At 26.8% G+C, this 15,614-nt stretch overlaps 4 protein-coding genes across 6 annotated transcripts in view; 2 read left to right on the plus strand and 2 right to left on the minus strand.

The window, feature by feature from the left end:
- Nucleotides 1–5,539, plus strand: part of LOC126906144 (sushi, von Willebrand factor type A, EGF and pentraxin domain-containing protein 1) — a 34,749-nt gene extending 29,210 nt beyond the window's left edge. The window contains exons 5-20 of the mRNA XM_050686458.1: nucleotides 1,448–1,543; nucleotides 1,609–1,731; nucleotides 1,807–2,097; nucleotides 2,160–2,309; nucleotides 2,380–2,559; nucleotides 2,620–2,802; nucleotides 2,859–2,980; nucleotides 3,058–3,298; nucleotides 3,385–3,558; nucleotides 3,635–3,814; nucleotides 3,877–4,113; nucleotides 4,176–4,355; nucleotides 4,414–4,587; nucleotides 4,660–4,839; nucleotides 4,896–5,004; nucleotides 5,074–5,539. Coding sequence (XP_050542415.1) covers nucleotides 1,448–1,543; nucleotides 1,609–1,731; nucleotides 1,807–2,097; nucleotides 2,160–2,309; nucleotides 2,380–2,559; nucleotides 2,620–2,802; nucleotides 2,859–2,980; nucleotides 3,058–3,298; nucleotides 3,385–3,558; nucleotides 3,635–3,814; nucleotides 3,877–4,113; nucleotides 4,176–4,355; nucleotides 4,414–4,587; nucleotides 4,660–4,839; nucleotides 4,896–5,004; nucleotides 5,074–5,317 — 2,864 coding nt within the window. The 3' untranslated portion in view covers nucleotides 5,318–5,539. The remainder of the gene's footprint in view (nucleotides 1–1,447; nucleotides 1,544–1,608; nucleotides 1,732–1,806; nucleotides 2,098–2,159; nucleotides 2,310–2,379; nucleotides 2,560–2,619; nucleotides 2,803–2,858; nucleotides 2,981–3,057; nucleotides 3,299–3,384; nucleotides 3,559–3,634; nucleotides 3,815–3,876; nucleotides 4,114–4,175; nucleotides 4,356–4,413; nucleotides 4,588–4,659; nucleotides 4,840–4,895; nucleotides 5,005–5,073) is intronic.
- LOC126906147 (mitochondrial import receptor subunit TOM20 homolog) lies at nucleotides 1–9,409 on the minus strand. Its single transcript, XM_050686462.1, has 2 exons — nucleotides 9,185–9,409; nucleotides 1–1,104 (listed from the first exon to the last, which is right to left on the minus strand). Exons 1-2 carry the CDS (start codon nucleotides 9,191–9,193, stop codon nucleotides 631–633), a joined length of 483 nt encoding a protein of 160 aa, XP_050542419.1. The 5' UTR covers nucleotides 9,194–9,409; the 3' UTR covers nucleotides 1–630.
- A 129-nt stretch (nucleotides 9,410–9,538) lies between these two features.
- LOC126906145 (myosin regulatory light chain sqh) lies at nucleotides 9,539–12,729 on the plus strand. 3 transcript variants are annotated; one of them, XM_050686461.1, is made up of 5 exons: nucleotides 9,539–9,668; nucleotides 9,726–9,844; nucleotides 11,710–11,908; nucleotides 11,976–12,205; nucleotides 12,369–12,729. In XM_050686461.1, the coding sequence occupies exons 3-5, from the start codon at nucleotides 11,722–11,724 to the stop codon at nucleotides 12,471–12,473; spliced, it is 522 nt and encodes a 173-aa protein (XP_050542418.1). In that variant the 5' UTR covers nucleotides 9,539–9,668; nucleotides 9,726–9,844; nucleotides 11,710–11,721; the 3' UTR covers nucleotides 12,474–12,729. The 3 variants fall into 3 exon arrangements, with proteins under 3 accessions (XP_050542418.1, XP_050542417.1, XP_050542416.1); XM_050686460.1 differs by having other exon boundaries at nucleotides 9,617–9,844; XM_050686459.1 differs by lacking the exon at nucleotides 9,539–9,668 and having other exon boundaries at nucleotides 9,838–9,981.
- Nucleotides 12,730–14,297: 1,568 nt separating this feature from the next.
- Nucleotides 14,298–15,517, minus strand: LOC126906157 (3-hydroxyacyl-CoA dehydrogenase type-2). Its single transcript, XM_050686478.1, has 2 exons — nucleotides 15,278–15,517; nucleotides 14,298–15,190 (listed from the first exon to the last, which is right to left on the minus strand). Exon 2 carries the CDS (start codon nucleotides 15,179–15,181, stop codon nucleotides 14,417–14,419), a length of 765 nt encoding a protein of 254 aa, XP_050542435.1. The 5' UTR covers nucleotides 15,182–15,190; nucleotides 15,278–15,517; the 3' UTR covers nucleotides 14,298–14,416.
- Nucleotides 15,518–15,614: the final 97 nt, after the last annotated feature.

The raw sequence follows: 15,614 nt of genomic DNA on the forward strand, positions 1-15,614 counted from the left end.
TAATATTTAAAAATATTTTTATTTTTAATACAAAAAAAAAAAAAAAAATGGAGTATAATATTTTTATATCAATTATATTATTGCTTTTAATAGTTCCAATCATAACATTTAATCCGCGGATGAGTACATCTAACAAAATATAGTCACTCAGTCCATAATAAAAGTTCTATTTTTAACGACTAATACTAATAAGCCTTAAGTTCAAAGTAATAACGAGGTATTTATATTATCTTCATAACATAAGTTAGAACTTTGTTGCTAATTTACAATTTAGCAGTTTAATATTTCACGCGATATTTTATGCTAATATAAAAATAAATGCAGACTGAAATGTGTTAGGTTGGTAAAAAAACACACACGAAAAAATAAAATACAAACTAACATCTGTTCTAGTTGCATATTATTCAAAAATTAACATCAAATACTTTTCATTTTATTACGAAATCAATTTCATTGTTTTAAAATAACAATTGAAAGAACTACATAAAATATATGACTATGATTTCTTTTTTTTTTTGTAATTTATTCTTTTTCATGAATAACAATTAACATTTGTTTACTAATCTTAAAATACTCTAAAATTGATAAATCTAATTTTTTTTTTCATAAAAAAAGAGTATTGCGTTTCTTTTACTCGACTTCAGAAACATCTAACTCCTTGATAACAGGTCCTTGCTGTGGTTTTCTCATGAGATTTTTTCCCAACTCCGGTAACCTCTTAATGAGAAGTTCAAATACTCGTTCGGGAAGTGATCGTTGTAGTACATTTAACAATTCAGTGGGTTGCCCACACACGACAACGGCGTTAGCCAAATGTTGCACGCCATTTTCTACATCTCCTTGTTCTAAATAAGATTCGCCCATTTGTACTTCTTGTAAAAAAAATCTCTGAACAGCCTGTTGATCGGTAAAATCTGGAAAAATTGATTTAGCTGCCTGAGCTGCCTTCTCTCTTTCTCTATTCATCATACGTTTCTTGCGCAAGTTAGCTTTAAAATTTGGATCACTACGACGTTTGCGATCGAAGTATATGCAGTAACCAACAAAACAAAGTCCGGCAATACCCGCAGCTGCAGCGCTTATGGCCGTTTTTGAAACCTCAGCCTAAAACAAAGAAAAATCTATGTTAAATCATTAAATATTATGGTTTAGTTTAATTTAACAAAGTAATCTTCAAAAAAATTAGTTGGTAAATGATCGTGGCTGAAATTTGATGTTATCTCAAAAGCAAAGAAACACATCTGTGTATGTAAGTTTTTGAGAATTAATAAAATTAGCTTAATATTATGTAATGAACTTGAGTTAAATCCAATAAAGTAATATCCCATTACTTTAGTTGATTTTTTGATAAAAGAACGATTGTGATAAAGTGGAAAATGTTTACTATTCATAGAATAAACAAAATAACTAAAATATTTAATTATAAAGTCTGTTTTTCTATTTTTAGGTCATCAGCCTTTACAAGATATAGAAATAAGAGTTGGAAACAGTAGCACTGAACTACAAAGAAATCCATTGTGCTCATGGTTTCCGGGAACAATAGGTAAATTAAAATCAAATATCCTAAAATCATAAAATTTTTATTCTTAAAAATATGTAATATTTTAGAGGAAGGAACCACGAAAGTTCTTAGTTGCGCTAGACAAATAGTTGGACAATATGTATTTTTGCAGTTAGTAGGCGTTGAAGGATCACTTTCTTTATGCGAAGTTGAAGTATATTCTACTGACGGTAATTATCTAAAAATACAATATTAATAAGATATCTATATATATTTATGTATTCATTCAAAATTAATTTTTCTAGAATTTTCTATTGATCGTTGCTCTCCGGGAAGTTCATCTCAGCAAACCGATGTGGCCGTGTTTGATAATAAATGTTATGAATTTAATGTGAACAAAGGCACTTCATTTTTGGATGCCAGACAAAAATGTCAGGCTACCAATGGCGATTTGGCACACGGCTTCAGAGGGTCATCTTCGACGTTTTTATTGGCTGAATTGGAAAGACGAAAATCTCGACTAAAGACTCAGTTGATTTGGATAGGAGTACAAAAAGAACCTAGTTTAACTTCACGAACGTGGAAATGGGTTAATGGTTAATATTAACTATTGATAATTTTAAACGATCGAGCTAATCAGCTAATGATTTTCAATTAGGCGAATTGGTAACAAAACCAACTTGGGGAAAAGATCAACCAAACAATTACAATGGTGAACAAAATTGTGTGGTACTCGATGGAGGTCGGGAGTGGTTGTGGAATGATGTAGGATGTAATTTAGATTATTTACACTGGATATGCCAATACAGTAAGTATGATGAAAATGAGTATTCTTTTTCTATCTTATATTTAAAATAATTGAACGCTAATTCGATTAGCACCAACAACTTGTGGAAGTCCTGATATCAAAGTAAACAGTACCATTTTAAGTCCATACACATTTAAAGTCTCATCAGTTATTGAATACTCTTGCCCAGAAGGCCATTATACTCAGGGATCGTCTAAAAGAACCTGTGGAGTCAATGGATTTTGGACTGGAATTGCCCCAAGTTGCAAGTGTATGTACAGTACAACAATTAAGTCGTTCAATAAATTTATTTTACTCATTTTTATTTTAGATATTGATTGTGGACCATTAAGTGGTATTGATAACGGGACAGTAGTAATGGAAGATGATAGAACTACTTATCAAGCATCGGCAAAATATTCTTGTAATCAAAATTACAGTTTAACGAATGGAGATGCTAAGAGAGTATGCAATGAAGACGGAAAATGGAGTGGACGTACACCACAATGTTTGTGTAAGTATTACTTTTTGTGAAATAGTCAAATGAAAATTTAATCTATGTTTTAACAGTCGATTGGTGTGGAGATCCACTCGAAGTTGCTGGTGCGACAGTAACTACTACGGGTCACAAAGCAGGTTCTACAGCAGTATATATATGTTATCAAGGATTTGTAGCTGTAGGAGGACAACAAGTAAGCAAAGAAAAAAATCCATATCTAAATATCATTGATTTTAATTATCAGCGAATAATGCTGTTCTTAATTACCAGGAGCTAAAATGTGGACTAGGAGGAGAATGGTCAGGAAAACCGTTGGTCTGTAGATTTGTTGATTGTGGTCCACCACAAATAATTGAAAATGGACAGGTTAATTTGATTAATGGTACAACAACACATGGAAGTATTATCGAGTATACGTGTGAACAAGACTACTGGCTTCAGCCTCATACAAGTCGTCGCCAAATGTGTACTAAAGAAGCAAAATGGTCAGCGGATCCACCTACATGCCAACGTAATATAACTTTGGAGGCGCTCTAAAATTTTCTTTTTTCAAATAATAGTTATAAAATAATTAAAAATCATATTAATATTGTACAGTGATAACTTGTCAAGAACCCGAAGTTCCAGCTGGAGGTTATGTGGTTGGTTATGACTTTAATATTCATTCAAGTATTGAATATCATTGTGACGCTGGCCACAAATTAATTGGTACGTCAGTGATGCAATGTAACAACAATGGAGAATGGAACTCAACACCACCAGAATGTCAATGTATGTAAAAAGACTTGTCTTAACGCGTATATATATATCATTAACCAATGAATATTTATTTTATGTATTTACATAGACATAGATTGCGGTAAACTTACACCACCTATTTATGGATCATTACATTATTCTAATGAAAGTACACATCTCGATAGTGAAGTTAGATTTAGTTGTAATAACAATTACAGATTAATAGGAGTTGTATTACGACGATGTCTTGAAAATCAAACATGGAGCGGAACAGCTCCTAGATGTGAAGGTATAGAATACATTTTTGTAGTAATTAATGATTAGTAAAATAGAAAAAAATGTTTTTTTAAGAAATAAGATGCCCAGAACCAATACTACCAGAACATAGTATATTGTCGGTAACGAGCAATGATCGATTATATGGACGAACAATTATTAGGACAACGTCAGATACAGTTTCTTCTTCTACTTATAAAATTGGTTCTTTAGTCAAATATCGTTGCGAAAGAGGTTATAAAGTTGTTGGAGAGGCTATAAGTAACTGCGATGATACTGGATCGTGGACAGGCGTAATACCACAATGTATTTGTAAGTAATTCTACATAAGACATTTATTAGATCTGAAAAATAACAATATTATTTTTTAACAGATGTCGATTGTGGTATACCATTAAGTATTGATAATGGAAATTTCAACCTAGTATCTAACGTCACCTACTATGGATCAGCAGTAATATATGAATGTGATGAACATTATGAACTTGATGGACATGGTAGAAGACTATGTCTAGAAAATGGAACATGGAGTTCAGAAACTCCTAAATGTCAAGGTAAATATTTATGTATTAATAACGATTTAATATAATTAAATAAATTTAATTATTACAGAAATAAACTGCGAGGAACTGAAAAATGAGAACAATGTTTTAGTTAAAATTCTATCGAGAACAGTAGGGGGAATAGCTCAATACTCATGTCCTAAAGGTTATTTTACAACAGATAATACAACAAGACACTGCCTTCCTAAAGGGTCGTGGAGTGGAAGACCACCTGTTTGTCAATGTAATTTATTGATTATTTATTTTTAAGTAAATTTTTAACAATTATTAATATCTGATTACATATCTAAATTAGTGGTCGATTGCCAGCATCCTGGACCAATTGAAAACGGTCGTGTAATAATAATGAATGATACAACAACTTATAATAGTGCTGCGGAATACCACTGTATACCACATTTCCAAAGAATAGGTCCATATTTAAGAAAATGTTTAGATGATGGTCAGTGGTCAGGAGAACAACCTTATTGCCAATGTAAGTAAATGTTAAAAATTATTTTAATTTTTCATACAATTATTTTTTTTATTTAGCTGTAAATGCAGTAATGAGTGATAATAGAACCTTAGGATTAGCCGTTAGTGTTGGCGGTGGTATTGTTTTATTCCTAGTCATACTTCTCGCATTAATTTATTTAAGACTGTAAGTTTATTTAAATAAATTTAAAATTATATTTAAAAATTATTTTATGTAAGATTTTTTTTTCTATAGAAAAAAACCAACTCCAGTGAAAAATACAGAAAACGTCGAAGGAGCTGTGCGCAAAGAAGAGCAAAATACAGCAGTTATGTCATATGCTTCTTTAAGTGATGTTCAAAGTCATATATATGACTCAGTTCCAGATTACACTTATGATGAACCAAATAGTTATTATGAGCCATCTCCAATTTCTAAGTCAAAATCTGACCACTCCGCTGGAGCTACTGTAACTATCAATGGAGTAGCAATAAGATAAATCTCGAAATTAGGTTATCTTGTCAATGTTATATGTACTTATGTAAATATATTTTAAATAATGTAAAAATGTAGAAGTAATTTATCACAAATTAAGATGAATATACACGTATGGTATTAAATATGAAAATAATTTATTAATATAAGTTATTTGTCCTTTTAATATAACAAATTAAATTATGTTATATGTATGTATATTTATGAGCTGTGAAATAAATTAAATAAGTTTTTATTGAAATTAATTTGATGATAATTATTTCTTTAAATTTAAAACAAGTGTCAAATAGAAAAAAAATTATTTTTGTAAATGAGACTATATTTAGAGGAGTGGGTTAAAAGGGCAATACTACAGAAAATCTATTGGAGAAATTATCAGTATAAAAATGTTTGCAATAGAAGACCAAACAAAAAAATTATTTTTTTTTTAAATAGTTTATATTTAAAAAATAATTATATATTCAAAATAAATTTGATTGAAAGGCTGAAATATACATATGTACTCATTCATGATTACCTAATATATTAAGTTTTCAATTTGCAGTAAGACTAAGTACATTGTTTAGGTTTTCAATTAGGCAAACTTTTTAGTATGGTATGACATAAAAAAGTTTTATCATCCTTTCTTATATATGAACTACAGAACTACCACTAAAAATATATTTTATATAGATACCAAAACTATTTTTAAAAAAAAGGGACCATTTATAAAATTAATTTATTAATATCACATAAGTACAATTATAATATAATATAATATTATAATATAGTATCTATCTTATAGTATTTAGTTATAAAGTTACAAAATATGAATAAATAAAAATTAGATAACATAAAATATGTTTTACCAAATCTTTACCAGATACATTTCATAAAATAAAATTTCTCTAAACTATTTGACAATTATCTATTATCAGACCAAAATCTTAAAACAGGGAATATTAATTTGAATATCTTTAATTAGATCATTAGGAAATTTGGGCCTGCAAAATAAAAACCAGCTGAAAAATTTGTAGGAAACATGTCTTGAAAATTATTAAATATATTATCACATGAATTAGCAAATCTGTTACTATTATCAGATTTAATAGAATACAAAATTTCAACAGAACATTTAGGTATTTGGAATGAATAAGTTTTATTTTAGCTATTAATTGATTTACAATTATTTTGAGTTAGTAAATTCATCTGTATATGGTAAGCAATAATTAGGCATGAAACTAGAATACCTCAACTATCATTTTTACTTAACCAGCTATTAAGAAAAGTACACAATACCAAAAAAGTTTAAAATTTGCTTAAAATTCAGATTAATTTTGACGTGCTTAAAAGATAGAAAAATGTTAAGACTGTAACTTAAAATATGTATAACTGGGATTTAATTACGTATATCTATTAATAAAATAGATGTATATTTTCTATGTATATGAATGTTTGCTATCAGGAAAGTTAATGAGTAATATGAAAAAACAAGAGAGATAGTCGTTTCCAGATAGTTATAAATAATACAAGTTAAAGTATACTTTAATTTTCTTTCAAATGTTTTTAATATTTCTTGAATTTATTATTTAAAAAACCCAGCACAGTGGGGTCGTGGCATAGTTGGGTCCAGTATAGATGATATCTGACAGTGATTAAAATCACTATCATAAAAAACGCTTTGATGCAAATCTGTAGATAGTGTTAAATTAAAAAAAAAAAATTTGTTAAAATAGCATATCTTTGAATATGAAGATAGATCGTCGGGACAAATTTTTTTTTTTCATTTTATAGTACATAAAATAAGCTTTAATTTGATATATGTTTAAAGAACACAGTATTTTCAGAACATTTTCAAAAATTAAGTTGAAAAAGTTATTTTTTGTAAAAAAGTTACTATTTTAAATCCCCCCTAATGAGCAGGTTAAGTGATAGATTTTCAAAAAAATGATATCAAATGAAAGGTAGATATTTAAGGTTTTAGTATAAAAAAAAATTATGTTGATTTGTTGATTTTTCAAAAAATTATGGAAGTTTTAAGAAAAAAAAGTGAAAAAATTTCGAAAATTAGCGATTTTTAAATTTGTAATTTTTTTGGATATTTCCCCCATTTGCGGGAACGAGGGAATTTTTTTCAATTTTTAAGGGTAATGTCTTCAACTAGATACGATTTGTGATCTTTTGACGTATTTTTGAAAGAAATCGGTCCAGTGAGAGCTGAGAAAAAGTGGCAACAGACANAATCGGTCCAGTGAGAGCTAAGAAAAAGTGGCAACAGACAAAAAAAAAATGATTTTTAGTTTCACCTGAATTTAACGATGGATTTTTACAATTATAATCAAATTTTATAATAAGCTCAATTGATTAAATCTTATTAACAACTTTTTTTAGATATATAATCATTAAAATTAATTAAATTCTGAATATTTCCATTGTAGAATCTTTTTAAACACCAAAAGTTAATTAGAAATAATTACTATGGTTTTTATTTAAGTGATCTATTACGATAAAAATGTAAAAAAAATCGAACTTTACTGATAAATGTACTGTAAATAGTAATTATAAAATTTCCTGATTGCATATTAATATTAACAATTTCATTTTTTTCTATTTAATAATGTCAATTTCAAACTTGCAAGTTGAGCTAAAAGTTATGGTAATAAATCTATTTTTTTTTTATTAAAACTTTCACTTTAAAGGACAAAAAAGAGTAGGTTCAAAATAATTACTTTTAACCTAATAAAAATCAAAATCAATAATAATTTAAAAACAATTAATTTTAAAAATTATATACTATATAATTAAAAGAATTACTAATCTGGGTATAATTAAGGAAATAGAAGTTGATGTTGCTTTTGTAATTATCCATCAATTTCTTAGAATTAAACACTATCTACAGATTTGCATCGAAGCATTTCTTATGATAATGATTTTAATCACTGTCAGATTAAATCTATACTGGACCCAACTATGCAACGTACCCACTATGCCACGACCCCACTGTGCTGGGTTTTTTTTTTTATTATAATAAAAAGTACAATATGAAAAATTATCAATAATAACATGCACATAACACATACAGAAGGATCCATTAATTATAACTCACTCAAGTACTTGCAAAATAGATATAATATTGCAAAAAAGTACATATATTTTTTTAATTACGTTATTAATTATTTTTAAGCATCATCTATTATAGTTTATAAGGGTGTAAACTTTCTTTAAATAGCAATAGAAAATTATCTAATTGAGAAAATAACGAGTTAATAACAAATTTTATACTAGTATTTTAAAAGGTTTCAAACATATTTTAACAATTTTTAAACATGGACGAGGGTATAGATATATTATAATATACATATTATAAATGTCTATGTAATAAATAGTCTCATATCAATTATATATTGAGTAAATTTTTGTTAAAGCTCATAATGTTAACAGATTCTTAAAAATAAAATACAATATACAATTTTGAAATGATTTAGGTATTTGAAAAATATTTGATCAATAGCAGCATCCCTGCAAGGGTCAAGGTCAATGTTACAATAAGCAAAATGTTTACCCTACACTGAAAATCAATAATTATATGATTTACTTCACAAGTATCTACACAATTGAATTTAAATTATATTATAAAGTTTAGCACTTATAAGAGAAAGTAAGTTATTTAACCGACTACCATATTAAGTAACATTGAATCAATTAGCTTTCATATCATAACCATAAATGGTATAAGACCAACATTGAAATGTGTATTACAGTCGGCTTGTTACAACGTTCAAGAAACAGTAATCATCTTACCCACCACAACAGAAAAAATTATTTTTAAGGTACGATTAATAAAAAAGTAAATTTATAAGTTATTTTGTAGTTAATTTCATAATTTACTTACCGAAATCATGATTCTTGAGTCCTGAAGATGTAATGATGATAAAAAAATAGATTTGTCGATTCAATTTTCTTTCAGGCAGTGTATGAGCATATGTCGATATGATTTATAAAAAATTAATTAATCATTTTAAGAGAATCGAGTTAATTATTGTATATAAATTAATTGTAATGAGGTATTAGGCAAGTTTTTACCGAAGAAACACACCAAAATGAATGAGAATGTTTGTAAATTGATACAGGTTCGCCATACACTATAAATAAAAATATGTAGTAATTTATTGCATTTGAGTGCCAGTGTAGCCTTTAAAAAATTATAGAAAAATGATAAAGTAAATTCCCTCTCTCGAATTCTAATCATTCTTAACGTTAGATCATTATAGTTCAAATATATGTATATAAATTTCCCTACTTTATCTTACCAATCAAGAACCTTATAAGCGATAGAAAAGAAAACATTTTATGTCATCGTCAACCGTATTTGTATTGTGAGTCATACTACGCTATCATATCATACCTAAACTACTTTTTGTTGCAACTCGCAGGTATTCCGTCAGTATTCCAGTATTAGTACGAATTATTATCAACCTCTACGTGGCTGTCCATCGATATACATAAAGCGAAATTTTTCTTTGGCAAAAGTTTAACATTAAGCATCAAAATTGTGAGTAAATCCATAAAACGCCTATTTTCAGTATTATCAATCTAAGTCGAACAAATCATAACCATATATGGTTCTATTTTGGAATTTGTCTTATACAATATTGGTAGTCATTAAATTCTCATCATATTAAAAAAATGGTAACGCATTCCATTTAAATGATTCAATAATTTTCTTTTGTTTACTTTTAATATGTAGTTTTTTGTTTTTATTTTTAATTATTTTTGAATAATTTTTAATCATAAATCATATAATTCATTTAAAATAGAATTGAACTTGATTTTTTTTAATTTTTAAACTATATGATTATTATTGTCGATATGTCGCTATAGACGTAAATTAAAATACATTTTTTTTTAAAAAGAGGATTTAACAAATTACTTTTTTTTAAGTATTGCTCCACTTTTGGTCATTCTTACGATGACTTAAAAGGTTATTTTTTTAATCAATTTATATTGAATTAAAAATATGAACATATACAATTAATCTACAAAAAAAAAAGGTTTTCTGTATAAAGAGGTCAATTTTTAGTAGACAAGAAAGTTAAGTTTGTTAATAAGCAAGAATTTATGGGTTGTTCCAGGGGTTTGAGCTCCTCTTAGACAGCAATATTTTAATAATATATAAAATATATTATAAAATAAATGCATATAATTTTTCTGAAAAAAGTTTCAAGTAACCCAATCAAACAGAATTAATAATTTGATATAGACTTAGTTAAATCATCAATTTTGATAACGGTCTTAAACTCAATTGTGTGACTTTAGACTATATTGATATATTATTTTAAACTAACTTATAACAAAAATTTATATAAAATTATTGTTTTGATTTTTTTGTAAGATACATAGAATCAGCAATAAAATAGGATTGACTATATTGATATATTAAAGAGAAAAAATCATTGTTCTTTTACATTATTTTATTATGATATCTTCCATCACTAAGGAGAAAAGTCATTAATTTTGTATAAGAATAATATTTATCATTTATATTTAATATAATAATAATTTATCAACATTTGATTATTAAATAAAAAATTATTCGTTGTTATTCTAAATTTCACTATTTTTTATTGAAATAAACATTATCAACCTATCCCTTTGGAAAGTGATTGCCAATTGATAATTCTTGTTCTCATTTATAATATCATGATTAAGTATTGATAATAATTTATCGCTTTTTGGAAAAGATTATTATATATATTATATGGTTTTATGAAAATAAAATTCTAGATGAAATTTTTATTTTAAATTCAAATTTTTAAACAATAACAGACAAAAAAAATTATTTTTTTATTATTGAGGTTTTTTTTTAACCCTGAGGGAATGAAAAAAAATTAATAAACTAGATATAATTGTAGTTTTTTTTAATTCAATTTTTTTATAAAAATTTATAATTTTCAATAGTTTTTCAGAAAATATTGTATCCTTTATTAAATCCTATACATTTTTTTTCATAATTAAACTTTGTTTAACTTTGCTAAAATGTATTTTCATGCTGCTTGTTTATCATTATGTTTTAAGGATAAATCAATAATTAAAGTTCAAGTTGTCCTAATAGCAATTGTTAAAATTTGTTTTATGATCTAATACTATTAGATTTATTGTATTGTATTTGTAGTATTATGACCACAATACAATTAATTTCTAATCCTGTATTAGTTGGTCAATTTAATTTATAGATTAAAATAAGTTTGTGTACATTATTTTGAGTGTAGTAAAAACATTTTTTTTTTGCCCATTAGAACTAGAAGACCCTAATACAATTGACCTGATGACGTCTCTCACCATATCTATCATTTCCTATTTCTTTAAAATACACTTATTTTATTTTTATATATTATATACAGTTTAATAATCCTTTAGAGCGAATCAAGCATGTCACGTAAAACGGTAGGGAGGAGGGCAACCACAAAGAAACGAGCGCAGCGCGCTACGTCCAATGTGTTTGCCATGTTTGGTCAAGCTCAAATACAAGAGTTCAAAGAAGCTTTCAATTTGATTGATCAAAATCGTGATGGATTTATTGATAAAGAAGATTTGCATGATATGTTGGCATCATTGGGTTAGTTAAATTGTGTTTTCTTTTAAATTTTGCAAAAATAGTATATTCATGATAAAATAATTTTTAGGAAAGGATCCGACTGATGAATATTTAGAAGGTATGATGAATGATGCACCGGGTCCAATCAATTTTACTATGTTTCTGACATTATTTGGAGAAAGACTCCAAGGGACAGATCCAGAAGACGTTATAAAAAATGCATTTGGATGCTTTGATGAAAATAATGAAGGTGTTATAAATGAAGAACGTTTAAGAGAGCTTTTAGTTACCATGGGTGATAGATTCACTGATGAAGATGTATGTATAATTAATAGCACTCAAAACATTTCCTATCTTGTATTATTATTTATTTTTTATTACATAATTTACTTACTATCTAATTACCAACTGTTATTACTTTTATTTTATTTAATAACTTATATTTTATAATTTAAAATTGTTACTTTTTCTATGTAATCAGGTCGATGAAATGTACCGTGAAGCTCCTATATCCAAAGGCATGTTTAATTACATTGAATTTACTCGCATTTTGAAACATGGTGCAAAAGAAAAAGATGAGGTTTAATTTTGAATTGATACAGCTCTACTTATTTTATACCTATATTATCCAGCCTAATAACATCTAAATTATAATTATTATTAATATAATACTAATTTATAACTTATATATCATGTTTAATTGATAGAGAATTTTAGGTAAAATACTTAGTATACCTATTTTATTTGTTTAATCTTATATATTATGTCTAACATTTCATTTTCATTTTATTATTTATTTTATAAACCTTTCATATTTAATAAATATTTTTTTATTCTGTCAATTTATTTTTTGATTTTGGTTTTAACCTTTACATATTTGATTCATCAAAATCACTTTTTTATCAATGAATTTTATTTATCCTATCCCCTTGGTGATCCAAGGATAGAATAAATAAAAAAATTGAGGGAAATCTGATTTTCATCTTTAGACTTAAGACAAAAGTTTTATTATAGTTATGTTGCTTTCATCATTTAGCATTTTTTGGTATTGGAAGCATTGTATTAACATCAAAATTAAAATTATAGATTAAAAAGAAAAGTGATAGATACACAAGTGTACCAGGGGTTGGGTTAAATAAATAGCATCCAATTAAAGTTTAATTAAAAAACAAAACGCCACCTAAAATTATTTCATCATCTAACTCTTCCCTTAATGTTAAAATTATCAGTATTATTAAATACTATCAGTATTAGTAAATTATCAGTAAAAAATATGTAATAAATATATTTCTTAATGAATACTTCATATAGTATAATATAATAAAGAAGTATCCTATTGATGAAGAATTTTGATAATGGAAAAACTGTAAATCGACACCTTTGTAGCTCAAGGTCATAAAAAAAACAATTACTAATATATAGAGGAACAATTTTAGTAAATTTAACTGGGTCAAAAGATTATAAACAATTTTTGTTGTACAGAAACAAGTAAAAAATTTACTAATAATTAAACTGACATTATTAAAAACTTAAAGGAGTTGTAGTCATAAAATTTTTTTCTGTGATCATAACAATATCCATGGCTACAACTAGATTTTTTTAAAGATAAATAGAAAGTTAGTTAATATTTGTTGAAAAATATGTAAAACTTGACACAAAAAAGTTGTTTTAAAGTAAAGTTTTGGTTAAGAAATGGTTTGAATAAAAAATATCAGTAACATAATACCACTAAATTATAATTCTAGATCCCATATTTAAATTTAAGATTATCTTTTTATTTTGTACACATTAAATTATTTTTTAATAAAACATTATAAAATTTTGTCTTTGAGAATTGCTTGAGTGTTAAGTCAGGTCGACCTAACACTCAACCCACTGTCCAGTCCAGTTAGAGTTGAGCAGGTCACTCTAACTCTATCAACTATAAAAATATGCATCACAACAAATTTTATATTAATTGATGTTTGATATCAGAGGAAAGCTAACAGGGTATGTTGCATTTGCCAGTCAAGCCTTAAAGATTTATTATATTTGGCCCTTCTGTAACATAAAATAAAACTTATTAAGTGATGTATAAAAAACTTTAAGCATTTAAGTCATTAAAATGGGCACCCGGAAAATTTAATTTAAGTTACCTTTATTCATTAGTAGTCTAACTAAGTCATTAATCATAATGATCAAGAATCAGGGCTACATTTCGGAATTGTAGAAACTTGGATTACTCAGTTCTGCCACCCCCAATGACCTCATTATTTTGCTTATCAAACACCATTTTTCTGTTTTCTTTTTTTTTAAGTTAAAACTATAATTTATATTACATGCTAGCAGATTAGCGTTTTCTTCAAGGCTGCCTGGAATACATGCATCCAATGCCCTTCTAGATACAGCTTTATTAATAAAAATAAGCATGTAAGTAATGAAAATGATTTATTTGTCTATGTTACCATATAAATACTTATACAAACACTAAAAACAATACTTCTACTTATAAAATTTAAAATTATAATAGTAAAAATTTTTTGTTTGAACTCATGAGAATCTCAAAGCACCATCTAACCTTATTACTTCTGCATTCAAAAAAGGATTATTAACGATACTAACAACAAGATTTGCAAATTCTTCTGGTTTACCTAAGCGTTTAGGGAAAGGTGTCATATCTGAAAAAAATGACTTTACTTTCTCAGGTAAAAAATCTGTTAATGGAGTATCAAATAATCCTGGAGCTATTGTACAATGTCTAATATTTTGTGATGCCATATCTCTAGCTATAGTCAAAGTCATAGAATTTAAAGCACCATGACTAGCTGCTAATGCAGCTTGTCCCATTTGTCCATCAAAAGCTGCAAATCCTGATGTATTAATAATAACTCCTCGCTGATCATTTTCATCAACTTCATTTTTACCCATGAGTGCAGCACCTAAACGTATAACATTAAATGAACCTACTACATTTACCATTAATATATTAGAAAACTCTTGTAAATCATGAGGACTGCCTTTGTTAAAATTACACGTTTTTCGTGCAGTACTAATTCCTGCGCAATTTACAATTAAGTTGACTTTCCCATACAGTTCTTGACAAGTATCAACAGCTTTCTTGACATCAGTTTCAGAGCGAACATCAGTAGGAACAAATTTTACATGGGAACCCAGTGATCCTGCTATAGTATTTCCAGAAGAAGTAGGTAAATCACACATTATAACTTTATAACCATCATTTACAAGTCGGTTAACAGTAGCTTTTCCTAAACCTGAAGCCGCCCCAGTAACCAAACCAACCAATGCTTTTGCCATAGTAAAAATCTATTTATTAAAATAAACGTTTTAACTCTTAAGTATCAATGTTAATATAGTAAGATAATAATTATAAGCAAAAAAATAAGTACATACTAGAAAATTGAATGATATTAATGACGCAACTAACAGTTATTTGATTATAGAATATTAGTTTTTATATATCAAATAATTTAACCTTAGCATACTCAATAAGAGAAAATATATCATTTATATAAATTTTAAGGATGTAAAATTTGTTAAAAACTTATTTTGAATTTTTAGGACAACACGTGCACGTGTGAGAGGGAAATGGGTATTTGGTATTCAGCAAATATTAATTATTTAAAATCCCGGAACGGACAGTATGAAGGCGATAACACAAAAATTAAGTTGATATGAAAGTAATATTATCATGGAAAAATTTATCTAAATAAAAAAAATTCTCTGTAAT

This window comes from Daktulosphaira vitifoliae, unplaced genomic scaffold (assembly GCF_025091365.1).
Source record: "Daktulosphaira vitifoliae isolate Bord-2020 unplaced genomic scaffold, ASM2509136v1 Scaffold_4, whole genome shotgun sequence".
Lineage (NCBI taxonomy): Eukaryota > Metazoa > Arthropoda > Insecta > Hemiptera > Phylloxeridae > Daktulosphaira > Daktulosphaira vitifoliae.

What these genes read in the sequence shown, in the direction of transcription:
- LOC126906145 (XM_050686459.1), top strand. An exon ending in TGATATGTTGGCATCATTGG is followed by an intron (nt 11,909 to 11,975) that starts GTTAGTTAAATT and finishes AATAATTTTTAG; the next exon opens with GAAAGGATCCGACTGATGAA. An exon ending in ATAGATTCACTGATGAAGAT is followed by an intron (nt 12,206 to 12,368) that starts GTATGTATAATT and finishes CTATGTAATCAG; the next exon opens with GTCGATGAAATGTACCGTGA.
- LOC126906157 (XM_050686478.1), bottom strand. Translation starts at nt 15,181, where the DNA reads ATGGCAAAAGCATTGGTTGGTTTGGTTACTGGGGCGGCTTCAGGTTTA.